This window comes from Asterias amurensis, chromosome 18 (genome assembly GCF_032118995.1).
Source record: "Asterias amurensis chromosome 18, ASM3211899v1".
NCBI classification, from domain to species: domain Eukaryota; kingdom Metazoa; phylum Echinodermata; class Asteroidea; order Forcipulatida; family Asteriidae; genus Asterias; species Asterias amurensis.
Window position 1 is genome coordinate 62,120 of NC_092665.1, and position 27,547 is coordinate 89,666.

General features: G+C 38.8%; 1 protein-coding gene and 2 long non-coding RNA genes across 4 annotated transcripts; 1 reads left to right on the top strand and 2 right to left on the bottom strand.

The window, feature by feature from the left end:
- LOC139951090 (uncharacterized) lies at positions 1-15,305 on the bottom strand. 2 transcript variants are annotated; one of them, XR_011787729.1, is made up of 4 exons: positions 15,187-15,305; positions 10,400-10,551; positions 2,209-3,128; positions 1-1,163 (listed from the first exon to the last, which is right to left on the bottom strand). It is a non-coding gene; the product is annotated as an uncharacterized lncRNA (long non-coding RNA). The 2 variants fall into 2 exon arrangements; XR_011787730.1 differs by lacking the exons at positions 10,400-10,551; positions 15,187-15,305 and adding an exon at positions 5,217-5,262.
- LOC139950503 (transient receptor potential cation channel subfamily M member 1-like) lies at positions 7,771-22,582 on the top strand. Its single transcript, XM_071949222.1, has 24 exons — positions 7,771-7,955; positions 8,746-8,834; positions 9,260-9,422; positions 9,832-10,045; positions 10,442-10,581; positions 10,753-10,927; positions 11,678-11,849; positions 12,982-13,105; positions 13,197-13,263; positions 13,577-13,677; positions 14,014-14,160; positions 14,362-14,427; positions 14,839-15,000; positions 15,211-15,443; positions 15,673-15,895; positions 16,235-16,381; positions 16,971-17,147; positions 17,576-17,704; positions 18,331-18,606; positions 19,754-19,937; positions 20,140-20,254; positions 20,870-21,042; positions 21,502-21,637; positions 22,007-22,582. The coding sequence occupies exons 1-24, from the start codon at positions 7,893-7,895 to the stop codon at positions 22,188-22,190; spliced, it is 3,660 nt and encodes a 1,219-aa protein (XP_071805323.1). The 5' UTR covers positions 7,771-7,892; the 3' UTR covers positions 22,191-22,582.
- LOC139951091 (uncharacterized) lies at positions 15,312-26,669 on the bottom strand. Its single transcript, XR_011787731.1, has 4 exons — positions 26,140-26,669; positions 25,662-25,807; positions 22,660-22,692; positions 15,312-15,426 (listed from the first exon to the last, which is right to left on the bottom strand). It is a non-coding gene; the product is annotated as an uncharacterized lncRNA (long non-coding RNA).
- Between the last annotated feature and the right edge of the window lie 878 nt (positions 26,670-27,547).

The following is a 27,547-nucleotide window of genomic DNA, read 5'->3' on the forward strand; positions in this document are numbered from 1 at the left end:
CCCCCCCTTCCCCACAAAAAAAAGAAGAAAAAAAAGAAAACACCCAAAACCCCTAACCAAATGAAACCATAAAGAGAAGTTTCAATAACATGAAATAATAAAGGTACAAACACCAATATTATGAGGTTATTAACTCAACTTTTTGTAACAACCCGACATGACCCTCCATTACAGTTCTCGATGCAAACATACAATTCAATTAGCCTTTTTGAAATAATAGTGGACCCTGCACTGTTTGGTTTGGGTGTAAACAGACAGATTTACTCGTGTCATAAAATTTGCACCAGGAATAAAAGATTCATTTCCGTTTTACCCATTACACCGATGTGTGTTAGGCTTAAATTACTCGGGTGGGATTTGAACCCACGACCTTTGCAATTCTAGAGCAGTGTCTTACCAACTAGACAACTAGACTACCAAGATTCACCTGGTGGTGGCTAGAGGCAGTTTTAATCCTATGTTTAGCAGCGGGTACTGCAAATGGGATAAAGAATATTCATTTTGGTTTTACCAAAGATGTTCTCTATCCCTGATGCAAATTTAACATCTAGTTAATCGTTTGCAGTACACGCTGCTAAAACATAGGATTTGAACTGCCTCTAGCCATAGGGCATCCTTGGGAGTCTAGTTGGTATGACACTGCTCTAGAATTGCAAAGGTCGTGGGTTTGAATCCCACCCAAGTAATATGCCTGTGATTTTTTTCACAGAACTCGGGTAATTGTATACAGTGCTTACACACAATGGTGTGTGTTGGTTTTACAAAATCATTTCAAAGCCAAAAAGAAACTATTGTTATAGGATTGCACATGTGTGGAAAACAAAGAGCGTTTTATGTATACATAATATAAATGATTTGTTTCCAAATTTTGAAACCCGATTTGAGAGTTAAAATGAACGTAATATGTTCCCTCATAACCTCTTTGTCATGTGCCCTATGTGCAATCGTGATAACCAATAGTGAATTTGTTCATACCAAAATTGGGCCAGACTATTTGTTTCTGTCCCAGTCTCTCTATGTTGCAGTGAGTTGAATGAGGGACAGAGCTGTCTGAGTTGACTAATATCTTGAGTATATCTTCCTTGGTGTGAACTGAAATGCCAGTTATCAGGTTAATATACCCCTTCAGCTCATCAGTTACTTCCAGACCAGTGGACTGTAGGCTGAAAATGAAACAAACACAAATACATCATTATACATTGGTTTTTTTGATATGGATGCAGGTTGCATGAAAGAACCAGAAAAATGGTTTCCAAAAGGTGCTTTCCAGTTCAAGGAATGTATTTTTCACCAAAGATAAACAAACAAATTTAATGGCCTTCGTATAGAAACAAAGGAGTTTTTGGAGGTTGAATGAAGAGTAGTGCCTCAACATTCTGATTGATTTATAAGAAAGAAAGTATAGAAACAAAGGAACTGTTGGAGGTTGAATGAAGAGTAGTGCCGCAACATTCTGACTGATTTATAAGAAAGAAAGTATAGAAACAAAGGAACTGTTGGAGGTTGAATGAAGAGTAGTGCCGCAACATTCTGACTGAGTTATAAGAAAGAAAGTCTAGAAACAAAGGAGCTGTTGGAGGTTGAATGAAGAGTAGTGCCGCAACATTCTGACTGAGTTATAAGAAAGAAAGTCTAGAAACAAAGGAGCTGTTGGAGGTTGAATGAAGAGTAGTGCCGCAACATTCTGACTGAGTTATAAGAAAGAAAGTCTAGAAACAAAGGAGCTGTTGGAGGTTGAATGAAGAGTAGTGCTGCAACATTCTGACTGAGTTATAAGAAAGAAAGTCTAGAAACAAAGGAGCTGTTGGAGGTTGAATGAAGAGTAGTGCTGCAACATTCTGACTGAGTTATAAGAAAGAAAGTCTAGAAACAAAGGAACTGTTGGAGGTTGAATGAATAGTAGTGCATCAACATTCAACCACATTTATAAGTAATTGGTGTTTCTTGTTATCTTTCATCTCTATATATTTGATTGGTTTTGATGTGGATTGAGAACAATTTCACTTCACTATTTAACATCCTATGGCATTTTAAAAACATATTAGTTGTGTTTTGTAAAGTAAATTATGCTTCTGTGATTAGCGGTAAGCTTCACAACTGGTTCACAACTACTTTTGTAGAAGTTGGGCGGCACGATTAACCAAGTATAGTGAATAATTGCCCCTGTTGGGGGGGGGGGGAGGGGGAGGGGAATGTTGGTAGACTCACCTGTTCACTATGGGTTTCAGCATTTGGTTTCACTGTGCAGCACATCATCAGTAGATCATCCCTTCAGCTTATTATCTCCTCGTCTGGTATTTCACTCTCATTCACTCATATTGAGTCATCATCCCTGCAGCTTATTATCTCCTCGTCTAGTATTTCACTCTCATTCACTCATATTGAATCATCTGCTGGAGCTAGCCTTGGTGTATCTGACACAAGATGGCTGACAAGATTGACCGCTTGTCTTTGGTGTGTCTGATGCATGATGGCTGACAAGATTGATGGCTAGTCCTTGGTGTGTCTGACGCAAGATGGCTGACAAGATTGACCGCTAGTCCTTGGTGTGTCTGACGCAAGATGGCTGACAAGATTGACCGCTTGTCCTTGGTGTGTCTGATGCATGATGGCTGACAAGATTGATGGCTAGTCCTTGGTGTGTCTGACGCAAGACGGCTGACAAGATTGACCGCTAGTCCTTGGTGTGTCTGACGCAAGACAGCTGACAAGATTGACCGCTAGTCCTTGGTGTGTCTGACGCAAGATGGCTGACAAGATTGATGGCTAGTCCTTGGTGTGTCTGACGCAAGACGGCTGACAAGATTGACCGCTAGTCCTTGGTGTGTCTGACGCAAGACGGCTGACAAGATTGATGGCTAGTCCTTGGTGTGTCTGACGCAAGATGGCTGACAAGATTGATGGCTAGTCCTTGGTGTGTCTGACGCAAGACGGCTGACAAGATTGATGGCTAGTCCTTGGTGTGTCTGACGCAAGACGGCTGACAAGATTGATGGCTAGTCCTTGGTGTGTCTGATGAATGACGGCTGACAAAATTGACCACTTGTCCTTGGTGTGTCTATGCATGATTGCTGACAAGATTGATGGCTAGTCCTTGGTGTTTCCAAACTACAAGTTTCCAAAAAGCACTGTGCATGGAAGGAAAGCAAGAAGATTAGTTTTTGAGACCAACGAGTGAAAATAATCTTTAAGTTCCTACTGTTGGGATGGGGGTACCTCACTGTACTGTAATTATTGAGTTTCCTGCTGTTGGGATGGGGGTACCTCACTGTACTGTAATTATTGAGTTTCCTGCTGTTGGGATGGAGGTACCTCACTGTACTGTAACTATTGAGTTTCCTGCTGTTGGGATGGGGGTACCTCACTGTACTGTAACTATTGAGTTTCCTGCTGTTGGGATGGGGGTACCTCACTGTACTGTAACTATTGAGTTTCCTGCTGTTGGGATGGGGGTACCTCACTGTACTGTAACTATTGAGTTTCCTGCTGTTGGGATGGGGGTACCTCACTGTACAGTAATTATTGAGTTTCCTGCTGTTGGGATGGGGGTACCTCACTGTACTGTAACTATTGAGTTTCCTGCTGTTGGGATGGGGGTACCTCACTGTACAGTAATTATTGAGTTTCCTGCTGTTGGGATGGGGGTACCTCACTGTACAGTAATTATTGAGTTTCCTGCTGTTGGGATGGGGGTACCTCACTGTACAGTAATTATTGAGTTTCCTGCTGTTGGGATGGGGGTACCTCACTGTACAGTAATTATTGAGTTTTCTGCTGTTGGGATGGGGGTACCTCACTGTACTGTAATTATTGAGTTTCCTGCTGTTGGGATGGGGGTACCTCACTGTACTGTAACCTAGTGTTTGTACCACGAACTGACCTAACTCGTTCACTGTTTAAAAAACGTGTTCGGAGAAAATCACGATTGAAGTTGCACTACTTTTCAAACTGCTCTTTCGGAATCTGCTTACCAACTTTATTGTATTATTATGACTAAAACAAAGCCGACTACTTTATTCATACAGAACTATCAATGTGTTTTCACCCCTAAAACTATTTTTAATTTGTAATTATGTCATTAATTCCTATACATTTTTGCCTGCAGCGCGCTGTGTACAAACCAATGCATGATGGAGACCTTTCGAGATCGGTCACTTTGTGAAAATACTACGTTCCCCAGTTAGGTCACTTCGTGATATGAAAATTTTCAAGTGTGCCATAATCGCGCGCGCTGTAGCGCAAAGTTTAACCATTGGTAAAGCGACGTATCTAGATAGGTCACTTTGTGAAAAGACAAAATGGCAAATCTAGCGATGCGTCGTTCTTACTAATTAGTGTTATTACCAAACTATTACATATTAGGCACTGAAACTTGCTGATAATGTTTACAGCATTGAGTTTGTCAATAGACCTTATGCACATGACGTCATTTCAGTACGGCGCCCCAGCATTGAGGTCAAAAGGAGATTGTTCATTGGTCAATCTATGTGCGTTTTGATTGTTTCGTCACCGTTTGACCTCAAAGATGGCGGCTGGATGACGTCAATGCATAAGGTCTATAAGTCTCAGGCATACAATTGAAAGGGCAAGGGCAGCAAGGCATTTTCTTCTTAGTAAAGGCACCCTATGAGGAAATTGTAAATTTTTACTGGAGCATTTGAAGAACGGAGGCTATTGCAATAATTGCCTCCGTGTAAACTAAAACAGGCCTGCCACTGGCACCTGCCACCTTGCCTGCACAAGCTTGCAACTCCAGCTTACTGACAACTCATGCCTAATTGCACACACACTTAACAACCAGAACACTCTCCTCATCTGCTCGCGACTGGACTTTCTCCTTTATTAATTGTAATTTGTTGTGCTCCCCGAATGTGGAACAACCTTCCACTCCCCACTACGTAACAGAAATTGCAACTCTGCCATAATTTTCAAAAAGTCGATCCCTTCAAACTTTCGGCAACTCATCAAAATCATTCAGGCGGTAGGCCCAATTGCGATATAAACCTATGGCACTATCATATCATTGACACTCACCATCACAGAGAGTGCAGAGATAACGATATCGATAGTCAAGCTTGTTCGTTTTGTTTCACTCCAGAATGACTTCCCTTCGTCAAAAAATTACTGCAGTGCGAATTCTTCTTGACTAGTAAAATATTATTGTTATTTGAGACTCGAAAACCGAGGAATCACTGGAAAAATTGAAGTTTTCTTACCTCTCTTCTCTTGTCTATCGAGCAGACGACTTTAGGTAAAATTTTAACAGTCTGTTATAGCGCCCTCTAATTAGAGGGCGCTATATCAATATTGCCATCAAAAATCGTATAGCGTCGTAGGCGGCGCTATACGAACTTTGACCGCGTTATATATTTAGCACAATAGAGGGCGCTATGTCGATATTGCGGGATTGCGATCAAAGATCGGCGCTATACGATATTTACGATTAATATTAAAGATGCTATGTCAGATTAAAAAATATATATATTTTTTTGTAAATGGTATTTCAAAGAGTATCACCCGCTTTAACGAAAAAAGGTTTAACTTTCATTTTAATGGTCAGGAACCATGACAACAATTTAAAACATTTTTTATAAAACACATAATAATTGGTCACGTGATATATTGTCGGGATCCCGACAAAAAATAATTTTGAGCACTTTATTTCACTGCCACTAATAATTGGCGGACTTTTTCGAGCAATGGCTCAAAAAATACCTATTGAATTTTAAATCAAATTTTGTTTGGGTCAAATCGGCCAAATTTCATAAAAACTATGTACAGATGCGCATTACAACAATATACAAAAATAATTTAACAAGATTTAAAAATGGAAATTACACTGAAAATTATGAGAACAATAGTTAAAATCAAACAACAGAAACAAAACGACTGTCGGCAAAGGCCACATACAAATTTAATAATTAGCCTGGCGGAATAATGGGTTTTGAGCAATGTTTTGAAGGTACCAGTATTGTTGGCGATCATGCATGATTGCATGTGGGAGAGCATTCAAAAGTTTAGGAGCAACACACTCAAAAGCGCGATCTCACATACAGAGTGGGTAACTGAGAATGGAAGTGTCATTAAAACTGACAGGCAACCAATGTTATCAACCAGCAAAGGCGTGATTTTCGTTACAAACAAGCCTAGCACATGAGTTTTGGACCCGTTGAAGCCATTTGATGAGACTGTCTGATATTACAATAATCCAAACGACTCGATCTAAAGGCATGAATTAGTTTTTCGGTGCAGTTGCACCGAGGCAGATATTTTCTGAGACGACTAATATTGTGTAAAAATTAACACATAACAATATAGCGCCCTCATCGATTTTGCGATAACAGTTAGCCAATGCTTCCTTTATTAAAAGCTATAGTTATTGAAAAGAAACTGTCATTAATTTTTATATTAGCAAGCTTTGTGTTGAAATGTTTTATGTTGGTGGGTTAAGCGCCCCTATGCGTCGCTTAACGATCTTTGGGTAAAGTTTTATTAAAGCAAGGCCCGGAAACTGCAGTTGACAATTTGGCCTATATACGACTAGCTTCAACTAACAGAATTGTACAGCGCCCTCTGTTGAAGGTAGCATTCGAACAGTGCGTCAATATTACCGACAAGAAAGGTTCATAGTTAATCCTGTGGCCAGCTTGAAATGGGTTGTCTCTGTCCCTAGTTCCCTGCTCTCCCCCACCCCACCCTGTTTTTTGTCCTTTCCCAATCTACCATACTCTCTCATCTATTCTTCACATATTCCATGTTGTATCCGAACCTTATGACTAGTCAGTCATCATTATTCAGGACCAGTGCTTTAGTTGCAATTATTTAGCATGCATCATGCATTCATGTAGTTCTGTTCATCATTTGTTGTTTCCCCTATAACTATAATCTTATATGCAATTACATGCATTGTTCTCTTTTTTGTGTGAAATGGCCGAAGAAATAATAATAAATAAATAATAAAAGGTTAAAGGTTTATTTATTTACCAAAGTATCAACAAATAAAAAACATTATCACTCAAGAGCGATCAGTTTAAAGAATACAATACAGAAAAGCCTTAATCAAGATGACCAAAATATGATACCGCAGAGGGATCCATTAGAAGCAGAGCTTGTAGGCAAAGACATGCATATAATTCGGGAATCAAACAGCATTTTCCATGTAATATAATGGTAACAAAATAAACTTTTTACAAACAAGGCCCAAGTTGTTACGGCTTTGTTACATCGTTTCACAGAGGTGACTCGTTCCAGCTGCCATTTTGAATCATACACATCGGACTAGATCAACAATATATCAGTGATGCATGCATCATAATGTGCAACATCCGGAAAAGTAAAGTCACTCGAAAGAAAAAAACCCAGATCAGTGTGTAGTTTGATGCATTGGGGTAATTTCTTAATTTCTGTTCCGGAAACGTATCAGCAAAGACTGACCGGGGATCAATTAAGCAGAGTGTCTTAACTAGTTGCCTTGAACAGATTGCAGGAGAATCTTGTGCAATCGCTAAGGGATTTTGATTTTGAGCTATCACCAGGAAGGAAACACTCATATAGAAAGTGGATAGTTTAGAAGCTGTACTTTGACTCTGTATAACTGAGTCGTTCAGGACGACGTCGTGACTATTTTCATGCTTGGATCTTGAAAACATTTCGTCTTGTTGTGAAATGTCTAAAGAATATTGCGAACAAACTACAGGTCTGTTGTCGAGGACCTGAGGTAATGGATTTAAAACCTCAGCAGGGAACTCAAGGATATCAACAGGAAAACACTTTTTCTCCAGGCAAGAAATGATCAACTTTGCTTATGGTTTATCAAAGGTCTCACTTGATTGCAGGCTGTTAAGTTTGAGTAACGTTATTTTTGTTGTGGAGTATTTGAGCAAACCTGTAATATGTCTACAGCGGCTGCAGGATACAGGACGGAGAGGGCTATCAGCATACAGGAAGAGTTTAAGGTAAAACGCCACCAGGAATTACAAATAAAGTGTTACCCTTTTAAAAAGAGGTTCGCATTGATTCGTGTGTGTTTGATTGTTGAGAGTTGGGTTGTTTGTTTGATTGTTTGTCAGTGTTTGTTTGTTTGTTTGTTTGTTTAATTGGGGTGAAACATTGATAGATACTTGACTAAGCGCGGTATAATAGCGAAAACTAATTTGACTAAATTGTCTTTGCAAGTTAGAACCGTTGTTTTAAGTGAGTTTAACAATTTGCGCTGTTGAAGTATCGATGAACAGTCATTTGACTAACATAACTGGTGGCTATCTAAACAATTTGTCAGTAGTCAATATTCAATTTGAGCACCTGATACATGGTTAATTTGTAAATGCCTTTGTTCCGGTGCATTGCATGCCAGTCATCAGAAACATAATCCAGACTCCTCTGTCAAACAAAGGTTTTACAAAAACTTTCCGGTTGACATTTTACTCGGATGACGTCACAGCTTCAAAATTAAAGTACCTTTTATCTTTTACTTCAAACCACTTAATTCAAGAAACGTTTAATTTAACGCCCAGACAAAAAGGAGACAACAAGAGTAAGGAAAACTGAAAGAAGTACAATATTATTGACTTTTTATTTAGGTCATTGATAAGTTATAATGTGCTTAAAATTAATGTGAATAGATTGTTGTGGTTCGAATAGGATCAACCTATGATCGTTAAGTTACAATTGAGCCGCATGATTGGCTCACGGTAGCTCTCTGCAATATTCAAAACCATTTCACTTTTCTGTGTCCGTTCTTTGTAGGCTTTGACTGTTTATGACAAGATTAAAGAGACTTTCAAGAAAGTGGATTGCATTCGTTTTATTCCGCATCGACAGAAATCCCCAGCCTAGTAAGTTTCTTGGAATGCTGAATGACTTAAGTTGCTGCATGTTGGTTACTTCTGAATCACATCCGGCCCCTATCATCACAAAACCTCAGCAGTTTTAGGTCACCGAAAGGAGGCACGTCTTGGAACATAGTATTGACCCGTCTTAAAAACAGAGGTTGAAACCGAATGGAAATAAGAAATATTTCTAACATAGGTATATTGATGGGGGAAAGTTTAACTGTACATTCTGAGCCACACTGCATTTATTAAAATGGTCTTTGTTTTAAACTTTTAAAATAATGTCTATTCCGACTTGTTTCCAATAAGCAATTCAAATTATTATGCTACGTTGTGTGATTTTCAAATCTCTGTTACATTCAAATGGGCTTATCTATCAATTCCGAGTATAAAATGACTGAAATAAAAACCAAATGATGTTGTTGTAGTTGTCAGTGCGGTCTATTGAGAGATCACCACGTGCCAGAGTGTGTGGATGGTGATCCAGACGATGTATGGGACCCTGATGACGGTAACTACACCAGACACTCCCCGACCGATGCCTTCGGGGAACTAGAGTTCCAGGGAGTATGGACATCGACCAGAGCAAAGGTAAACATCAAATTAATAAACAAGCATTGCTCAGATAACTGGAGTTGTCTATATCCTTCATGATCTTTCAAAGCGGATTAATATTAGACAATATTTTTGTTGTTGCGGTTTTGTTTAGTGCTCCATTGTTTGTTATCCCTTTTCTTTAGATTGTAAGAACGATGATTGTCCTCATCTCAACCCGTGTTTTATTCAACTATTTGTCTCTGCCAAAAGTGAATTAAAAGTCTACTATTCAAGAATCAATTTTCAACGTATAAACTTACTTCTGTTAGTCCGTCAAAACTTTGACAAGTTTTGGAATTTTTCTTGTGCAACACCACTTTCCACTTTCACACGTCACTATTACTTTGTCTAGAATATAAATAATTCTTATTTTGCACATCATTTATTTTTTACAATTGATCAGTATATCCGAGTTGCCCACGATACTCCCGAGTCAGACATCTTACATCTTCTGACTGATATTTGGAATCTACCTCTGCCTAAACTCATTATTGAGGTGACTGGAGGAGCTAAAGACTTCGTCTTACAACCCAAGCTACGACGTGTCTTCCGTAAGGGTATCGTTAAGGTAGCCGAGTCAACAGATGCTTGGATTCTGACTGGGGGAACTAATACAGGTAAAGCTGGAACTTCTGCTCTATAAATAACATCAATTGTAACGCTCTGATTCGCATCCATATCTGCATACATGTTCATGTTGTTGTTATCAGTGTGGATTCTCGAATACCTGTACTACAAATTTACACATCCTGCAGCAGATTTCACCAAACGCTATAGATTAATCCAATCTCGAGTTAACTTTAGCGCGTCCTAAAGTCTTTGGATACGGAGCTTTAGCGTCCCAAAGTCCTCAGACTAGTCCTATGCTAGGACGAGTTTGGTGAAATCGACGGCTTCTCAGAATTGTATCTTGCTCAAGGACACATCTGTATGTAACGACCGGGACCCGAACCCACACTAAGATGACTTACCATCAGAACTTGAATTCGATGCAACCACTTGGTTACTTTCAGGCGTAATGAAACACGTTGGCAAGGCACTTCGAGAGCACACACTACGATCCAAACACAAGATTCATGCGATTGGTGTTGTGTCTTGGGGCATCGTAGTTGGTAACAGCGAGCTTCAAGAAAGGGAAAAGAAACAACATGCGGTGAGTCTGGACTTCAAATTAAACCGTCGCATACACCACGATCTGACACAAACATTTACTTACACTAACCATCTCAATGTTTTTTAAAACACCATTTTCCTTTAAAACTTCAGAGGAGTTTTACTGCAGTTTCAATCCTTGATTAATGTTGTTCCTAAACTTATTTTGCAGCGTGTACGACATTACCGCATGACAAGCTCGATGGAAAGTAACAGGGCGTGTCTAGATCCAAACCACACCCATTTCATTTTAGTTGATAACGGAACAACGGAAAAGTTTGGTGTTGAGATTGCCTTGCGGTCCCGTCTTGAAAAACTTGTATCCATGCGTAAAATGGACCCCACGGGTAAGTAAGATATTAACGTCTTGGGAACAGCAAATGTTGTGAAATTAACGTCTTGGGAACAGCAAACGTTGTGAAATTAACGTCCTGGGAACAGCAAACGTTGTGAAATTAACGTCTTGGGAACAGCAAACGTTGTGAAATTAACGTCTTGTGAACAGCAAATGTTGTGAAATTAACGTCTTTGGAACAGCAAACGTTGTGAAATTAACGTCCTGGGAACAGCAAACGTTGTGAAATTAACGTCCTGGGAACAGCAAACGTTGTGAAATTAACGTCCTGGGAACAGCAAACGTTGTGAAATTAACGTCCTGGGAACAGCAAACGTTGTGAAATTAACGTCTTGGGAACAGCAAATGTTAAACGGAAAACCTAGACACTGGTAATGAAACAAGCTTGTGTAAAGAAGTGTTTGGTATTTATTGGACTGTTGATTTCAATGTCACCAAGCGTAGCCGATAGTTGCATTGTATTCAACGTCACCTGGTCTTCTCATTTACAATTTGAACCGCACATCATTCATTAAAACTGAAGGATCATCACGTCCCGTTGTTGGTTTGGTTTGTTTGTTTGTTTGTTGTTTTCTTTTGGAGGTGGGGGTGCTGGTTGTGACTTGACGCGTACCAGTTTGTTTGTCATCGCCATTTTGGTGTTTACAAAACAAACAATGGCGAGAGTAGTACTTTAATCGCAAGGAAGATGTAAACTTCGTTAACGTAAATGAAATGATCCTGTGTTTTATTTTAGCTTCAGCCAGCTACCACATTCCTGCTGTATGCCTGGTCCTAGAGGGCGGGCTAAACACCATCCGAGTGGTACTAGAAAACATAACAAAAGATCCAGCTATACCTGTAGTGATTGCTGATGGAAGTGGAAGAGGGGCGGATCTTATTGCCTACGCTTACTCCAAGTCAGATAGAGAGGGGTGAGTTAACGGTCAGTGTGGTCAGATAGAGAGGGGTGAGTTAACGGCCAGTGTTGTCAGATAGAGAGGGGTGAGTTAACGGTCAGTGTGGTCAGACAGAGAGGGGTGAGTTAACGGTCAGTGTGGTCAGATAGAGAGGGGTGAGTTAACGGCCAGTGTTGTCAGATAGAGAGGGGTGAGTTAACGGTCAGTGTGGTCAGATAGAGAGGGGTGAGTTAACGGCCAGTGTTGTCAGATAGAGAGGGGTGAGTTAACGGTCAGTGTGGTCAGATAGAGAGGGGTGAGTTAACGGCCAGTGTTGTCAGATAGAGAGGGGTGAGTTAACGGTCAGTGTGGTCAGACAGAGAGGGATGAGTTAACGGCCAGTGTGGTCAGATAGAGAGGGGTGAGTTAACGGTCAGTGTGGTCAGACAGAGAGGGGTGAGTTAACGGTCAGTGTGGTCAGATAGAGAGGGGTGAGTTAACGGTCAGTGTGGTCAGATAGAGAGGGGTGAGTTAACGGTCAGTGTGGTCAGATAGAGAGGGGTGAGTTAACGGCCAGTGTTGTCAGATAGAGAGGGGTGAGTTAACGGTCAGTGTGGTCAGACAGAGAGGGGTGAGTTAACGGTCAGTGTGGTCAGATAGAGAGGGGTGAGTTAACGGCCAGTGTTGTCAGATAGAGAGGGGTGAGTTAACGGTCAGTGTGGTCAGACAGAGAGGGGTGAGTTAACGGTCAGTGTGGTCAGACAGAGAGGGGTGAGTTAACGGCCAGTGTTGTCAGATAGAGAGGGGTGAGTTAACGGTCAGTGTGGTCAGACAGAGAGGGGTGAGTTAACGGTCAGTGTGGTCAGATAGAGAGGGGTGAGTTAACGGCCAGTGTGGTCAGATAGAGAGGGGTGAGTTAACGGCCAGTGTGGTCAGATAGAGAGGGGTGAGTTAACGGCTTGTGTTTGTTGCCGGCCAGCTTTAAAAATTAACTGATTTCGGTTAAATTTATTTATGTCAAGCTATTGAGATTTGACAAAGTTGACTCTTTTCGTGGATGCTAAAGTTCATTTGTTTTGAAACAATTATGCTGTTTTATCTCCACGGTACTCGTCTGGTCAAACTGGAATAATAACACAGCTGCAAGTCAACTTCTTTTTCTTTACAGAATTATTCCACCAGAACATGAAAAGCAATTACGGGAAAAGATAGCAGACACATTCCCAAAAGATGCGATTAGATATGACAGTTTGTACGACGACCTTTCTGAAGCTATGAAACAGAAAAACTTGGTAAGAGACTTCGCTTCGAAGAATAACCACTGCTTGTGACTATCCTGATGATTCCGTTGCTTACTATTATTCGTATTATTATTATATCCAGATTACCATATACAGAGTAGAGGAAGAAGTGGACATAGATTACGCCATTCTTAATGCACTAATGAAAGGTAAATATAGAATAAAAACGAGAAAAATCAAACAGATTATTGTGTCCTCTGTTCTTTAATTCAGCACACGGTACAACATTCATAGTTTGGTGATTTTGCCACAACTTCTATATGTTACGTTATTGGTGGAAGGTGACGAACTCTAGCCTTGCCACATTTATTAGGATTATAGAAGAAACATGTTTGTTGAAACATAATGGACCCCAAGACAAAATAAAACACAGCATTTATATGATTATAGATGCGTTCACCAGTGCATCATTACAATCACAAAAAAATGATAATGTTTGTTAATGTTGTCTTTCCTTTCCAGCTAGCAACCTCTCCCAGCCAGATCAACTTAAACTGTCTCTCATGTGGAACAGAGTCGATCTAGCCAAGGAAAAGATATTCAACCGCAAACTCTTTTTGGATGTAGGCAAAGATTCAAGTTTATATAGATATAAATAAGTATCATCATTATTATTACGTTGTTGACGCTTTGTATGTTGGTTTTGTTTGTTTGTTTATTTGTTTTGTTTTAAAAAGTTGGCAGTTTGAGGTCTCAGTTTTCGGTTTACTTTTAAGAAAACTATTTAACAATTACTAATGGATTAATAGTAAACACATGAATACAATACAGTGTGTGTTTGTTTTCCTAGATTGCCAACAGAAAACTGACTGTCGAATAGTAATGTTGCTATTAACTCTAAAATGTTGAAACATATTCAAGAGGTATTTTCAAAATATTATTTAATTGATTCTATATAGGATAGATCTCTGGAGGAGGCAATGGTGGTGGCACTAGTCCGCAACAGAGTGGAATTTGTGAAGCTGTTGCTGGAGACTGGTTTCAATATGAAGGAATTTGTGACTGATAGGAGACTGGAACACTTGTACAACTCCATCCAGAACATGGTTTGATATCGTCTCGAATTCCATCTTTCCAACACACCTATTAATGTTTATGTTTATTTAGGGCTATGCTATTCATTTTGAAAGTCTCATAGAAAACTATAGTCCAACCAAAACAAAACCTTTCTCAAACACACTTTCTTGAACAAACCAACGAAGTATAATGTGTTATCTTTGACAGTAATAAATGCTTTATCCTAACAGGGCGAGTCAGAGCCCTGCCCTTCACTTGCTGTGCTTTACCAACAAGCTGACGTCATACTCCCCAAGGTAAACATCAGTCTACATTATTCCCCCCCCCCCCCGAGTATAGTCCAAACAGCTAACTACGAACAAAACAGCGTGTTTCTGTTACAATTTTTAAGTAACTTTTGCAAAATAACACTGTAAGAGTTGATTGCCAAATATTTGAGACGCTCCCCATCCCACCTCAAAGTTGCACTTGTGGCTGCTTTTTGGTATATTATAAACTCTAGAAGCTTTCTTGTAAAATCAAACCTAAGTTTTAAATATCTTGTATCTCGTCGTTGAATTTGCCTATAACTAGGCACTAAGATATACAGTTTAACCACCCCCATACCCCCTGATAAAGAACATGTTTAAAATGACCAGACGTTGCTAACGACCCAGAGCTGGGATTCACTCAAGATATTCCTAACTTGATTAAAACCCTCATTTCAGAATGATAATGGCTGTCATACATTCATGAAGAAGAATATTGATCAAGTCATTCAGTATCTTCTGGGTAAAGGGTTTACCTTCAGTGACTCGTCTAACAGTGAGGAAGGAAGAGACATATGTAGCAAATGTTGCTCATGCTTCAGTTGTCTCAAAACAAAGGAGGTAAGAAATGTAAATTTCTTCAATTTCAATGGAAAGCGCTGAATTGAACGATGCGTAAACGATGATTGAAGTTCAAGAATACTGCAGCTAAGTTCACGAAACGCTATAGAATTAATCCGGTTTTGTATATACGTGTTAGTTTTTGTTAAGATTTATTTGTATTCATTGAAAGATGAGTTGACTTACCGGTATTCCAAACTTCAACTTCAGATTGATGAATCAAGTAGCGGTGGATTTGGGGAATCCGACAAGTATCCTTTCAACGATCTGTTTCTCTGGGCCATCCTGACTAAGAAGTTTGCAATCGCAAGGTTGATGTGGCAACGAGGTAGAGGAACCCTGGCAAAGGCACTGGTCGGTGGAAGACTGTGCTACAGGATGGCCAACGTTGCTAAGAAGAAATACAATACTGATGCTGTTGATAGACTAATGGAAGAAACAAAGTATGCTTTTAATACTTAATGGTGTTTATCAATAGTTGTAGGGTTATTTCATTCAAAGGTACAACCTCCTTCTCAAACTTTTGATTCTAATTGACTGTTTCAAACTGTTTGCCAAACTTCAATGACACAGGGTACACATGGAAGGAACAAACAAATGATATCGTTAACGTTTTGTTTTCTTTCTCAATGTGTTTGGCCTTTTTAATAAATAAGTTGTATTTGTTTTCAGGTGGTACAATAACTTAGCCGTAGAGCTACTCAGCCAGTGTTTCCAGGAAGATGCAACTTATACATGCGAGCTTCTTTGTGCCCAGTTGAAGAACTGGAGTGAGCAGACTTGCTTATCATTGGCTGCATCTTACAACCATTCTCGGTTCATAGCTCATCCCAGTATACAATTCTTACTGAATGACCAATGGTACGGAGCTTTCAGTAAAATATCAACTTTAAAGGTATGTGATGATATAACAAGCCTTTCGCTTTGTTTGCGGCTTCCCACTTCAAAAAATTATCTTTGTAAAAAACATGTTAAGTGGTAATTCCAGCACCTCTATGAAACTGGGTAAAGGAACCTAAATGCTCAATTAGAGTAATTTTCCTGCGACTGATGCAAATACGTTAACCAACAAATAATATTTAAAAGCAAGGATCTTGTATTGTTTAAACTTCTTAAAATTATAGGTCATAACAAAATGTCGTAAGCTCTGAAAAGTGTTTGTGGTACAAAACAAGTCAGTTGGTGGTATGGCGTCGATAATGACTTCTGTCTGTTCTCGTTTGTTATTTCTTAGGAACTTGATGATTTTCTTTTCCCAACGGATAAGTCCAGAGAATATGCCACGGATTCCTGTTCCCATTCTGTTACTAATAAAAATGGAACCGGGAACATAAACTTTGATCGCTCATTTTCGATGGAAAGTGACACAGGGAAATCTTCAGTAAGTAGTGATGTTTAATTTAATTTAATTTTGGGTTAACTTTGACCCCAAAACCCTTTTTAATTGCATGGTGAAGACATTGTTTCCATTGGGTGCTTTTGGCTGTAAACTGAACTGTGTATCAAACAAGATTCATATGAAAATTATGTTTTACTTTCGTGACAAAAATACACATTTTTTGTCATTTACTGTATAGATTCTGAAAAAATTAAAATCAGAAATGATCTCATCAATAACAAAATTATTATTTGAGGGTGACATCGTTTTTTATGTTTGCTTTAAACTGGACAGGAAAATATGATACAAATATAGATGCTCTTCGAAAAATATGTACGTGTTATAATTATTACAAATTGTGTGTAGCGTTGCCTTATTAAGTTATTCAAAAATAAAACATGCTAGAACAACAATCCCTTGAAACCTAATCTGCTTACAATTATAACCATAATAGTTTTAAATATTTTATTCATTATTATGTGCAAGATTCATACAAATTTCAGATGCGCATTAAACTTGTAAAAAATACAGATAATTAATAATAGTTATTTAAGGCAATTTCTAAAAATGGAATTCACTTTTGTCATTATAGAGCTTGAGACGAAGGACTAGTGTGATTAGTTTGGGATCACTTGGTTCAGGCATCGGAACACAACACAGAAGGTTAGCGTTTGTTACAAGTGAAGCAGAAGATCTCTCAGAAAAATCATTCTTTGAGAAAAGTCGACTACTCCTGGTTGCACCAATCGTCAAGTTCTGGATCAGTACGGTAAATTTCCGGATAATATGTATAATATTAATGTTTGTAGTGTTATGGGTCTTGGGTTTAAACTTGAGATCATTTGGCTTTTCTCTCATTCCATGTTTGGTTACTTCACTTTCATGGTAATTAGGCAAATAACAATATTGTGTATGTAATGTAATTGTTTAAGATATTTTAGACCAGCGCTCGGATCATGCAAATTTCAAATGTAAGAAAGCATACAATAAGAATTCCCCTGACTTCAGACTGTTATAATTTGACCCGGTCGATTAAAAGGCGACGACGACTGGTATATATGAAGGTAGGGTCATAGATTGGTTAAAACTCACAACTAATTGTTGACCGTGAAAACTTGTTAGGTGAGATCCCCCCCCCCCCCCCCCCCCCCCAATAAACAAAAATAAAAAGAGGCCAAATATGTTTTATATTCCTAGATCTTCTACTTCTTGTTCCTGATGATGTTCAGCTTTGTGGTTTTAGTGGATCTACAAGGAGATATCATGATGATAGAATGGGCAGTAACGTGTACGATCTTCACTCTAGCCACAGAAGAATTACGACAGGTAACACTTTACGCATACAAACAAACCAACTGATTAGTAACGCCCTCAGCGTTCAAGCTTCCGTCATGTTTTAATGTTTGTTTTGTTAAAGGAGAAAGTTAAAGGCAGTGGACACTATTGGTAATTGTCAAAGACTAGCCTTCACAGTTAGTGTATCTCAACATATGCATAAAATAACAAACCTGTGAAAATTTGAGCTCAATCGGTCATCGAACTTGCGAGATAATAATGAAAGAAAAAAAAAACACCCTTGTCACACGAAGTTGTGTGCGTTTAGATGGTTGATTTCGAGACCTCAAGTTCTAAATCTGAGGTCTCGAAATCAAATTGGTGGAAAATTACTTCTTTCTCGAAAACTATGGCACTTCAGAGGGAGCCGTTTCTCACAATGTTTTATACCATCAACCTCTCCCCATTACTCGTCACCAAGAAAGGCTTTATGCTAATAATTATTTTGAATAATTACCAATAGTGTCCACTGCCTTTAAGTTGAAATTCCGCGACCAATGAGCTCGCTCTCTTTGATCTCTTTTACTTTGAACTTGGAGGGGCAATATTTAATAGTGAAGTTTAAACATTGTTGTTAATCACTTATGGTTTGCCTTTTTCAATGATGATTGTAACAGTTAATGATGATGGGTGAACATGGTCGCACAACTCTCTGGCAGAAAATGAAGATGTGGGCATCTGATAAGTGGAACATTTGGGATCTAATTGGTGTTCTTCTCTACATTCCGGGTTTCGTCTTGCGTCTGTGTTCTGTAGCAGGAATCGTTCCTGCTGAGGAACCCTACGCGAGGATATTATTCAGTTTGGATGTAATGGTGTGGTACATCAGACTATTGGATGTTTGCAGTGTCAACAACGTAATAGGTCCATACGTCAATATGATCGGAAGGATGGTAAGCTTTCGAACTGTTAATCAAACTCACGAAGGTTTACAAACATTATTGACAATGAAAACTTACTTCGAGTACATCAATATTTTCGATGGTAAAGCAATTTGAGAATAATTTCCCTATGAAGTATCGTGGTTTCATGGACAAAGATATCCAGGGCTCTTTAAAGGAACACGTTGCCTTTGATCGGTCGAGTTGGTCTTTGAAAAGCGCTATGAACCGTTTGTTATAAAATCGGTATGGTTAGAAAGATGTTGTAAAAGTAGAATACAATGATCTACACAAATATGCCTCGAAATTGCGTGGTTTTCGTTTTACCTCGTCGACAAACATGGTCGGCCATTTATGGGGGTCAAAAATTTGACTCCCATAAATGGCCGACCGTGTTAGTTCGCGACGTAAAATGAAAACCGTGCAATTTTGAGTGATACTTGTGTGGATCATTATATTCTACATTTAAAAGATCTTTCTAACCATATGCAATTCATGACAAATGGTTTCAAACGCTTTTCATAGACCAACTCGTCCGATCCAAGGCAACGTGTTCCTTTAATACAAACATTTGAATTTGAGAAAAGGTCACGGTCAATTAACTTACTATTAATGTCTGCCTAGACACAATCGCTACGGTTTAGTCAATGATATCTAAAAAAAACTTTGAAAATTTAGGCTCAATCGGTCATCGGAGTCGGAAGAAAAACACGGAAAAACCCGCCCTTGTTTCCGCACGTTTCGCCGTGTAATTCTCGATATCAAGAGTTGATATTGTTTAAATGTTTTCTCAAAAAGTAAAAGCGATTCATGGAATAATATTTAAAGAGAAGTCTTTCACCATTACCTTCTGTAAACCCTGTAAGTTATTTGTAAATCTGTGAACTTTTAATTTTGATTCTGTTCCGAAGTGTCCAATGGCTTTAAAGAAATCAAACAGTTAACAAACAAAAAAGTATATACGCTCCTTGTCAAAGCTGTCGGCGAAAAAAAAGCATTGCTCACTGACAATCCACCTTCCGAGAATTTGATTCTGACATATTGATCACGATAAAGTTTCGATGTTTTGAATAGTACAATTCGTACTTGAGGATTAGAGTAACATCTGAACTCTTGTTCCTTTCTGAGCCAACACTTTAGTTTCTTTCTAATTCTACAGATACGTGACTTAGCTTACTTCATGGTGATCTTGCTTGTATTTGTGGTTAGCTACGGTGTAGCAAGACAAGCTATCATCAGTCCACGATCGAAATGGAAATGGTCTATTCTTGGCGAGATATTCTTTCTCCCATACTGGCAGGTTTATGGTGAACTCTTCCCAGATGATAACTTCCCGAGTGAAGGTAAGCCTAAGAGTCTATAACTGTTTAATATTCAACTGCAATGCTTATTGCACATGAGCTACATCCCTTACCGAATCATTACTTTGTATCATTTTATTTTATATACCAAACTGTTTTTATAGCTTAAAAGCGCACAATTCAAAGGCAGTGTACTCCTCTATCGCTCACTTGTAAATGTTGCTCATTTTGTTGATGTTTACAGAGAATAAAGTCTACGATCCAAGTTTACTGGGCTACTCCATTGTGACTATGATCATGGTCATCTTTCTCATGATATCAAACGTGCTTCTTCTTAATCTACTGATTGCAAAATTCAAGTAAGTCATCATTACTCTAAATTCTACCAAAACTGGAAGTCTCGTTCTTATTTGAGCTTCTGACACTTTTGCTATTATATAATTTTACCTGTGTATCACATGTGCGCGACAAAAACATCAAACATTCAAAGAATATTTTAGTTTAATGTTCAAAACTTTGTTACCGATAAAGTATCAGATAAGAATTTGTTCACAGGTAATAAAGTGTAGTGTTAATGTGCCAGGAGGAAGGACGTAATGCTGGAAAGGGTGAAGGGGGGGGGGGGGGGCATTTAATGTGCACAATATTAAGGTTTTGTTTTTGTTTTTAGGGGGTCAGTAAACTTCTGATGCTTCCTATTTTCTGCTATTAGGTCAAAGAGTTCTTGGTGAGAATCGACGAGACCGGAAACCCTTTCTCGTTTCTTATGATAACAATGTTTTGTTTTTTTTCTTTTCTTTGGGTGGTCGTTTGTTGTGTTGTTTTGTTTTGTTTTATTTTTTACTTACCGGCGTTTGCCATTAAACACAAATCAGAAGGGAATCGAGCAGACGACCCCCCCCCCCCCCACCACCTTCTCTCCGACCTCCGACCCAACGTAACATTTCGTAACTTTATGTTTTGCATTTTATTAGCAACACTTTCAATCGAGTTCACGACAATGCGAGTGAGATTTGGAAGTTTGAACGTTATCGTCTTATTATGGAGTACAGCCAGAAGCCATTCCTTCCACCGCCGTTTACCATCGTTATCCATATCATTTTACTTATACGTAAAATGCTCAACTGCTGCAGAGCACATGTGGAAGGTATGTTTAGCAGGTCCAAACACTTGAAAACAAAAATGAGTATTCACTGTAGAAAAGCATTCCAGATTTTAAGAACTTTATCTGGAATTTCAAAAAGTTTATGTTAAAGTATCTTACTCATCCATAATATGCTCAACTGCTGCAGAGCACAGGTGGTAGGTATAGGTCAGCAAATCAAAACACTGGAAAACTAAATGATCATATTATTGTCCAGCACCTTTACTTTAAAAATAAACAAGATTGCACTTTATATCGTGCACTCTTTTATTTTTTCATTGTTATATAATACTTTCCATCTTTGTTTTGTTTCGAACAAGGCATCCCAGCCTACAAACTTTAGCTTTGAATGGGTCATGCCTCAATAAAGTTTCAGTCTCTGTAAAATCAAACTATTAATTTGGATGTATGGAACTAAATGTTGTTGGTTGATTGATTGATGCTGCATTTATTAATTGACAGCTCCCGTAGGGCTCGGTGAATACCCCATGCAGCGTCTTTATAACTTTGAAGAGGAGTGCACTGAGAATTACTTGAGACAACAAGCCTTAAAGGAGCAGTATTCAGTAAACAACAGAGTACAACGTATTTCAGAAAGGTCAGCCCCATCTCAAATTAACACGTTGCTTCTATTCGCGATATTTCTGTTTCAAAAATGAGTCTGAAACTTTCACTGCCGTGACTTCATGAACTTGGCATTTGCTAACACACATGGTTTACAAAACTTAATAACAAAAAGTCGTTTCAAAGATCTATAGTTCCGTATCAAATCTGGACTTGTAAGAACTCTTATACCTAAATTCCATTCATGTTCACTTCATTAATAACATTTTGTCAGATTTTTGTTTCCCGGCAGACGGACGTGTAAAACATTTTGATTTAACAAATTCCTTATCATAACGTTATTCTGTTTCTTAAAAGTTTTTGTTTCATCTTCAATAAGGTCAACGATGATTATGTTTTTCAGAGTGGATTCTTACGGGCATATTCTTGAGGAACAACACCAGCCCATTATCAATAATAGAGACTTCTTAAAGAAGTTGAGTGAGAGAGTGGATAGTATTGATAAGTCACTGCAGCACATTGTGGAACACTTAAAGACAGGAGGGAGCAGTGACCACAAGATAGAGCATGAACAAAGTACTTCTTGATTATTGTCTTGAACCATTTCAGCTTTATTTACAGATTACCATTATATGTAAGTTAAAGATAGATGTGTCTGCCTGTAACAATTGATGTAGTTATGAAGTCCGTCTTAAACCTGTGGTGTCATCTACCACTGGAAATTATTTTGCTTTGGGAAATTTATTAAATAGGCCCTAATGTGGGCTGAAGGAGGATGATTTCACAGAGGGTGCTATGTAAAGAAATTTGTGCGCAGTCCGCCAAAAAAGGGGTGGGGGAGACGACACACATTATACCTCAGGGAGAATCTATTGCAACACTGGCTTCATTCACAATTGTACAAAACATCTTTCGCACAACACTTTGTTTAGAAACCCAGATGGTTTTTGTATTCTGGTGTTTGGAAATACAAGTCGCTCATTGCCAGGACCATGTACTTTGGCCATAAATCTTTTAAAACATTGAGAAAGGAAAAGTTAGTTTGCTTTTACTCACCATATGTCGCAATTGTAACTGGCATGTTGTAAACTGAAATCAACAAGAAAAGAGAAACGTATATCGAGCTGGAAATTACATAAGCTGTATCCAATGTGGATTAAACATCTAATTTGAATCAATTAAGTTGACAGAAACATTGAATAGGCCTAATGCATGTCTGCACTTATCCTTTGGTGGAAATACAAAGCTAGCAAGGTTGTAGCTACCACGGTCGGAGCCGGTCGGCTATCACCGGCCCCAGCTTTTGCCGACCGGGATCCAACAAAAAATATCAAACTCCGACCGGCATAAATTTATGTAAAACTGTTTTAAATGCCATTGAAATAAGTGAAAAATAAAGAAAACAATCATGTAAAACTCCTAATTAGATGTGTATTTTATTTCTATAAAAACAATCAAAACAATTTTCTCTCCAAAACCGCGATCTTCTCCGTGATTGTTGCTTAAAAATAAGCCGCTTGGATGCTGCGAGTTCATGGAGTACTAAAAAAAGCACGCACAATCTCCGGCGTGCGTGTAGTATCCATGATGCACAAAACCACATGGTATACTCACACGGTCACCCACTGGTTCATGCAGCATGCACAGCACATAACACACACAGTCCGAAGTCCATCTTAACCAAGACTCCGCACGCTGTGATTGGCCATTGATGGCTGTTAATAAATCCATATTCATGATCTTCTTGGCTAGCCTTTTTTCACGACACACGCTCACGAACGGAGTAAAGAATTGGCGAACGTTGTGCATCACGCCTGCAGACTGTATGCACAATGCACAGCCTTGGAGGAATTCTAGTAACATGGACAACTTCTGCCAACAGAGGGCGTTGCGGGCCAAAGTTCATTGAATTATTTCTCAATGTGTGTTGTTGACCGATCGTTGATTCACGAAGATTTTGTTGCAAACGGAGATCAGAACATGTTCAAAACAAACAATTCTCAAACAACAAGTTCATTCAAATGGTTGTTGATAATTTAGGGCATAAATTAAGAGATAAAGTCGTCCAATTTTAGGGACTTCACTTCCGTGTTTTTTTTAATATTTTTTTTTAGTTTCAATTTTTTTTTGTACCATACATGCAGCAGGCTAGTGAAAAAACCTGCGGGCGATCAAGAATTTTGGTTGACTCGCCCGGCGGGCGGTTGAAAACAAAGTTATTCTGATGGGCGGACAATGTTGGTGGAGTCGTCGAAGTTCCATTAAATTTTTATTTAGAATTTTATTTAGATGATTTTCCTGTCTATTAATACTTGTTGAAAAAAAAATGAAATGACAAGAAACAATTTTTGAGTTTGTTGAATGCACTTCATTGAGAAATTGTCAATGAATACAACTCAGTGAAACATGGCTTTTCTATTTTACTAATGTGCTCCTTTTTGAAATGAAATAGTCTAGATTTTGCGGCAGTGATCGGACACGTGTCCCGTCATCCTGTGTTTCTGAACTTGTCTCTCCACTCTGCATTGCCTTCTGATTAATGCAACTGCAAGCTTTTCAATTGATAAATTCAACACTCACAAATTCTGCCTAGTAGTCTACCTACCTTATTTTGAGATGGGATTTAAATCGTAAACAGAATATTAATTTTATTTATTTTACCCTAACATTTTACTTTAAAACTTAATAAGTATTTATTTTCTATGGCTCCCTGGACATGTTTTTTCCTTTGACAATGGCTATGTCAAGGCACAAATAGGCAAGAGAGAGCCTGGGGAACCCATCAAAGCTTAAACAAAACCTAAAAATCTTCAGCTTCCAAAGACGCTGCCCCTGTTGATCCCACCGGGTTGTGAGGCGCTACGCTGCCCCTACATGTACACCCACCCTCTCGACCATGCCCTCAACAAAATTAGCCGGCATCCAATTTGCCCTAGCTACAACCTTGAAAGCTAGAGATTTGTGTGACTGTGAAGTGTAATGGAAGTAAAAGAACCCAGGACATTTTTATCAACAAATGTTTCCGGAAAGTTTTCTGAAATGCTGGCTGTTCTTTGCGCTCCCCCATTGTTGAATTTGATAACTCACACTTATTTTTATTTATTTCTGCCTTAGCCCGGGGAGAACACTGTTTTTCAGAGGTGCCCAGCAACTACAAACACATTAAAATTTTAAAATTGTATTAATACAGAAATATTGTTATAATAACATAATTATTGATTACCATTTAAAATAGAAAAACACCAAAAATTGAATAAAGACTAATATAATTATTCATATTGTAATTTTCAAAGCAGTTGTAGAAGTATAGTGTTATACCACTCAACCTATTGGACTTGTTGCATGTAGGAAGCAGAAGCTTATTCAATGCCTGATTCTGTATCTGTATCTTCACCTAAAATTGTATTTTTAAAATGTTGTCAAATAAAATAGTTCAGGAATAAAACAATTAGTATTAATTTACTATAAGTGTCTCCCTAATGATCCTAGCTGCTTCTGCAAGAAGAAAAAAGCCAATGCCAAGGTTAAGTTGACAAAAACAAATACAATTTTTATTTGAACCAAACATTTCAGTGGTATTTACAGCATTGCGGTGCAAACTCCTTTGTTTATTTGTCATTGCCTCAGAGTTCTCATCACAGGTGATTACAATTAAAAGTATGAGACTGTCTTGCATAGTTCAACTATCTAGACACTGAATCATCAGTTTTAAAGTATGTTATATTAATAGAAAAATCAAGACATAATTAACCTTCTCATAACTCTTCTTCACTTTGTAGTCTTAACTTTGTATGAGACTATGGGGGTGACTTTGTACAGGGGTGAATTTGTAAGGGGTGACCTTGTAATTGGGGAGACTTAATAAGGGGCGACTTTGGCAGGGGTCTTAGTAGGGGGGCGATATTGTTAGGGGGTGAGCTTGTACGTTGTGGCATTTGAGAAATCGAGCTTGCTGGGTGGGGCGACTTTGGTCACTTTCTTACTCAAAGAGCCAAAAATTACCTCTTACTGGGGCAAACTAGAAATTGAACAAAGTCTCAAGATCATGCATGACTTACTGCAACTGAAGATGTCAATTGGGCAGTCGATTCCCTCCGACTTGACACTTGCCAGCAACCCTTCAATTAAAACCTGTGCTCTGGTAAGTGGAAGGAGATTATTAGCACCACCTGCTGTGGCCTGTACTTGCCATCATTACTTGTGACTGAAAGTTTGAAACAAAATAAAAACACTTAGCTATGGCATTTTAATAGTCCAAAATGTTCTGTGGATTAAGATGCATTTACCAGTGACTCCTAAATGAAAAATTAAGAACAAATTTTATTCAAACTGTCATACTTTAAATAAAAACTGTGTGTTGTTACAACAGTGTGTGTTTTACTGCAAAGTAAAAGTCGTAGACCAAGAAATAGGTTTAAATCATTATAAATATAAAATAATCATAAGATTTTTTAAGAGCAATGAAGTTTAATTAACACACTCTATCCTATGATATAGACTGTGGTGTTTGTTAAAATAAAGCACAATATTATTTACCCATTGCTTTCTTCTTCTGTGGTCGTGGTGGTGAGGCGAGGTTTGTTCCGCTATTCACTCCTTCTGTGGTCGTGGTGGTGTGGCGAGGTTTGTTCCGCTATTCACTCCTTCTGTGGTCTTGGTGTGGCGAGGTTTGTTCCGCTATTGACTCTACGAGGAGACGATATTATATAGCAGAAAGCGCTGTGTGACTGTCTGTACCTTGTGTGTGTCAGTTTATACTCAGATACTGGGTGGGCAGGTTTGGGCATGGTGGTAGCCCTGGTAGGACGTCAGTCAGTGCCTGCAACGGAGGAGTCCAACCTGGGCTAGGCATGGTAGTGGGTGTGTCACTCAATCAAACCAGGCATGCTGAAACAAAATAGTAAATACCTTCTCAATGAATTCGGGTATATATTATAGGGAGTTGCAGCTGTTGATACTTCGAACTGAGAACCCATCCATTGAAACACAGCCCATATTATCACCAATGCCACAGTTATCCAGTCAAGAGGCCGCAAACAAGCGTAATCTTTTAGTCTCTATATCGTATACACTATCGGGCACGTCCGTGTCAGTCGCACATGTAAGAGTGGTTTCTCACAACAACAAAGGTCAAACGGCAAACCTTGTTCGAGGGGTCAAACAACAAAAAAGTATAGCGCCACCCATTGGTCATGATTTCAGTTACTCGCGCATTGATGCACCCCCTCACCCGTTCCCAGCGTACATGATTATGTTTTGATGTCAAAATGGTACACAGGGCGCTTCCAATCCGCTTTCTCCTTGTTGCCACAGAGGAGACCCATTTCTGCCGTAAGGGTGACGATGTGGGCTTACCCCGCCCGGTGCAATTTGTTTATTAATTACGATTGATTCAAAAATTGAAAACGGGGATAAGGGGTAAAAACCAAAATATTTTGTTACGCTGTTGGATGCTTCTGCCAATATAATTCAAAATTAATTGTTAGAAATTCTCTTTGTTTGTTTTCCAAGTCATTGTTTCCATTATTATTCAATAGCCCATTAGTCAATCCTAATATGAGGCTGTGACAGGCAGCAGAGAGATCAAACCATTGCCGATCGGTATTTCACCTACAGGCATAACAAACAAACGATTCATCATTATTTTGGTTGGCAGTGAATCTGAATCTAGGGTCGTGGGTACAGGGCCGAGAACCAACATCAAGGATCTTTTCGATTCGCAAGCCATTGTTTGAAGTCACACGGCAAGTGTAGGTGGATCAACAATAGGTAGGAAACACAAAGGTGTTCTTTATTATTATTATGATTTGTAATGATTAACATTCGGCTGTTGTTGACGGGCGAAATGTTCAACACACCCAAATGCTAGAGAGAAAAAAACCCTGTTATACAACATTCGGTGGTCTTGACATTTCAAGCTAGCAAACTCTTTGAAAGCCATCAC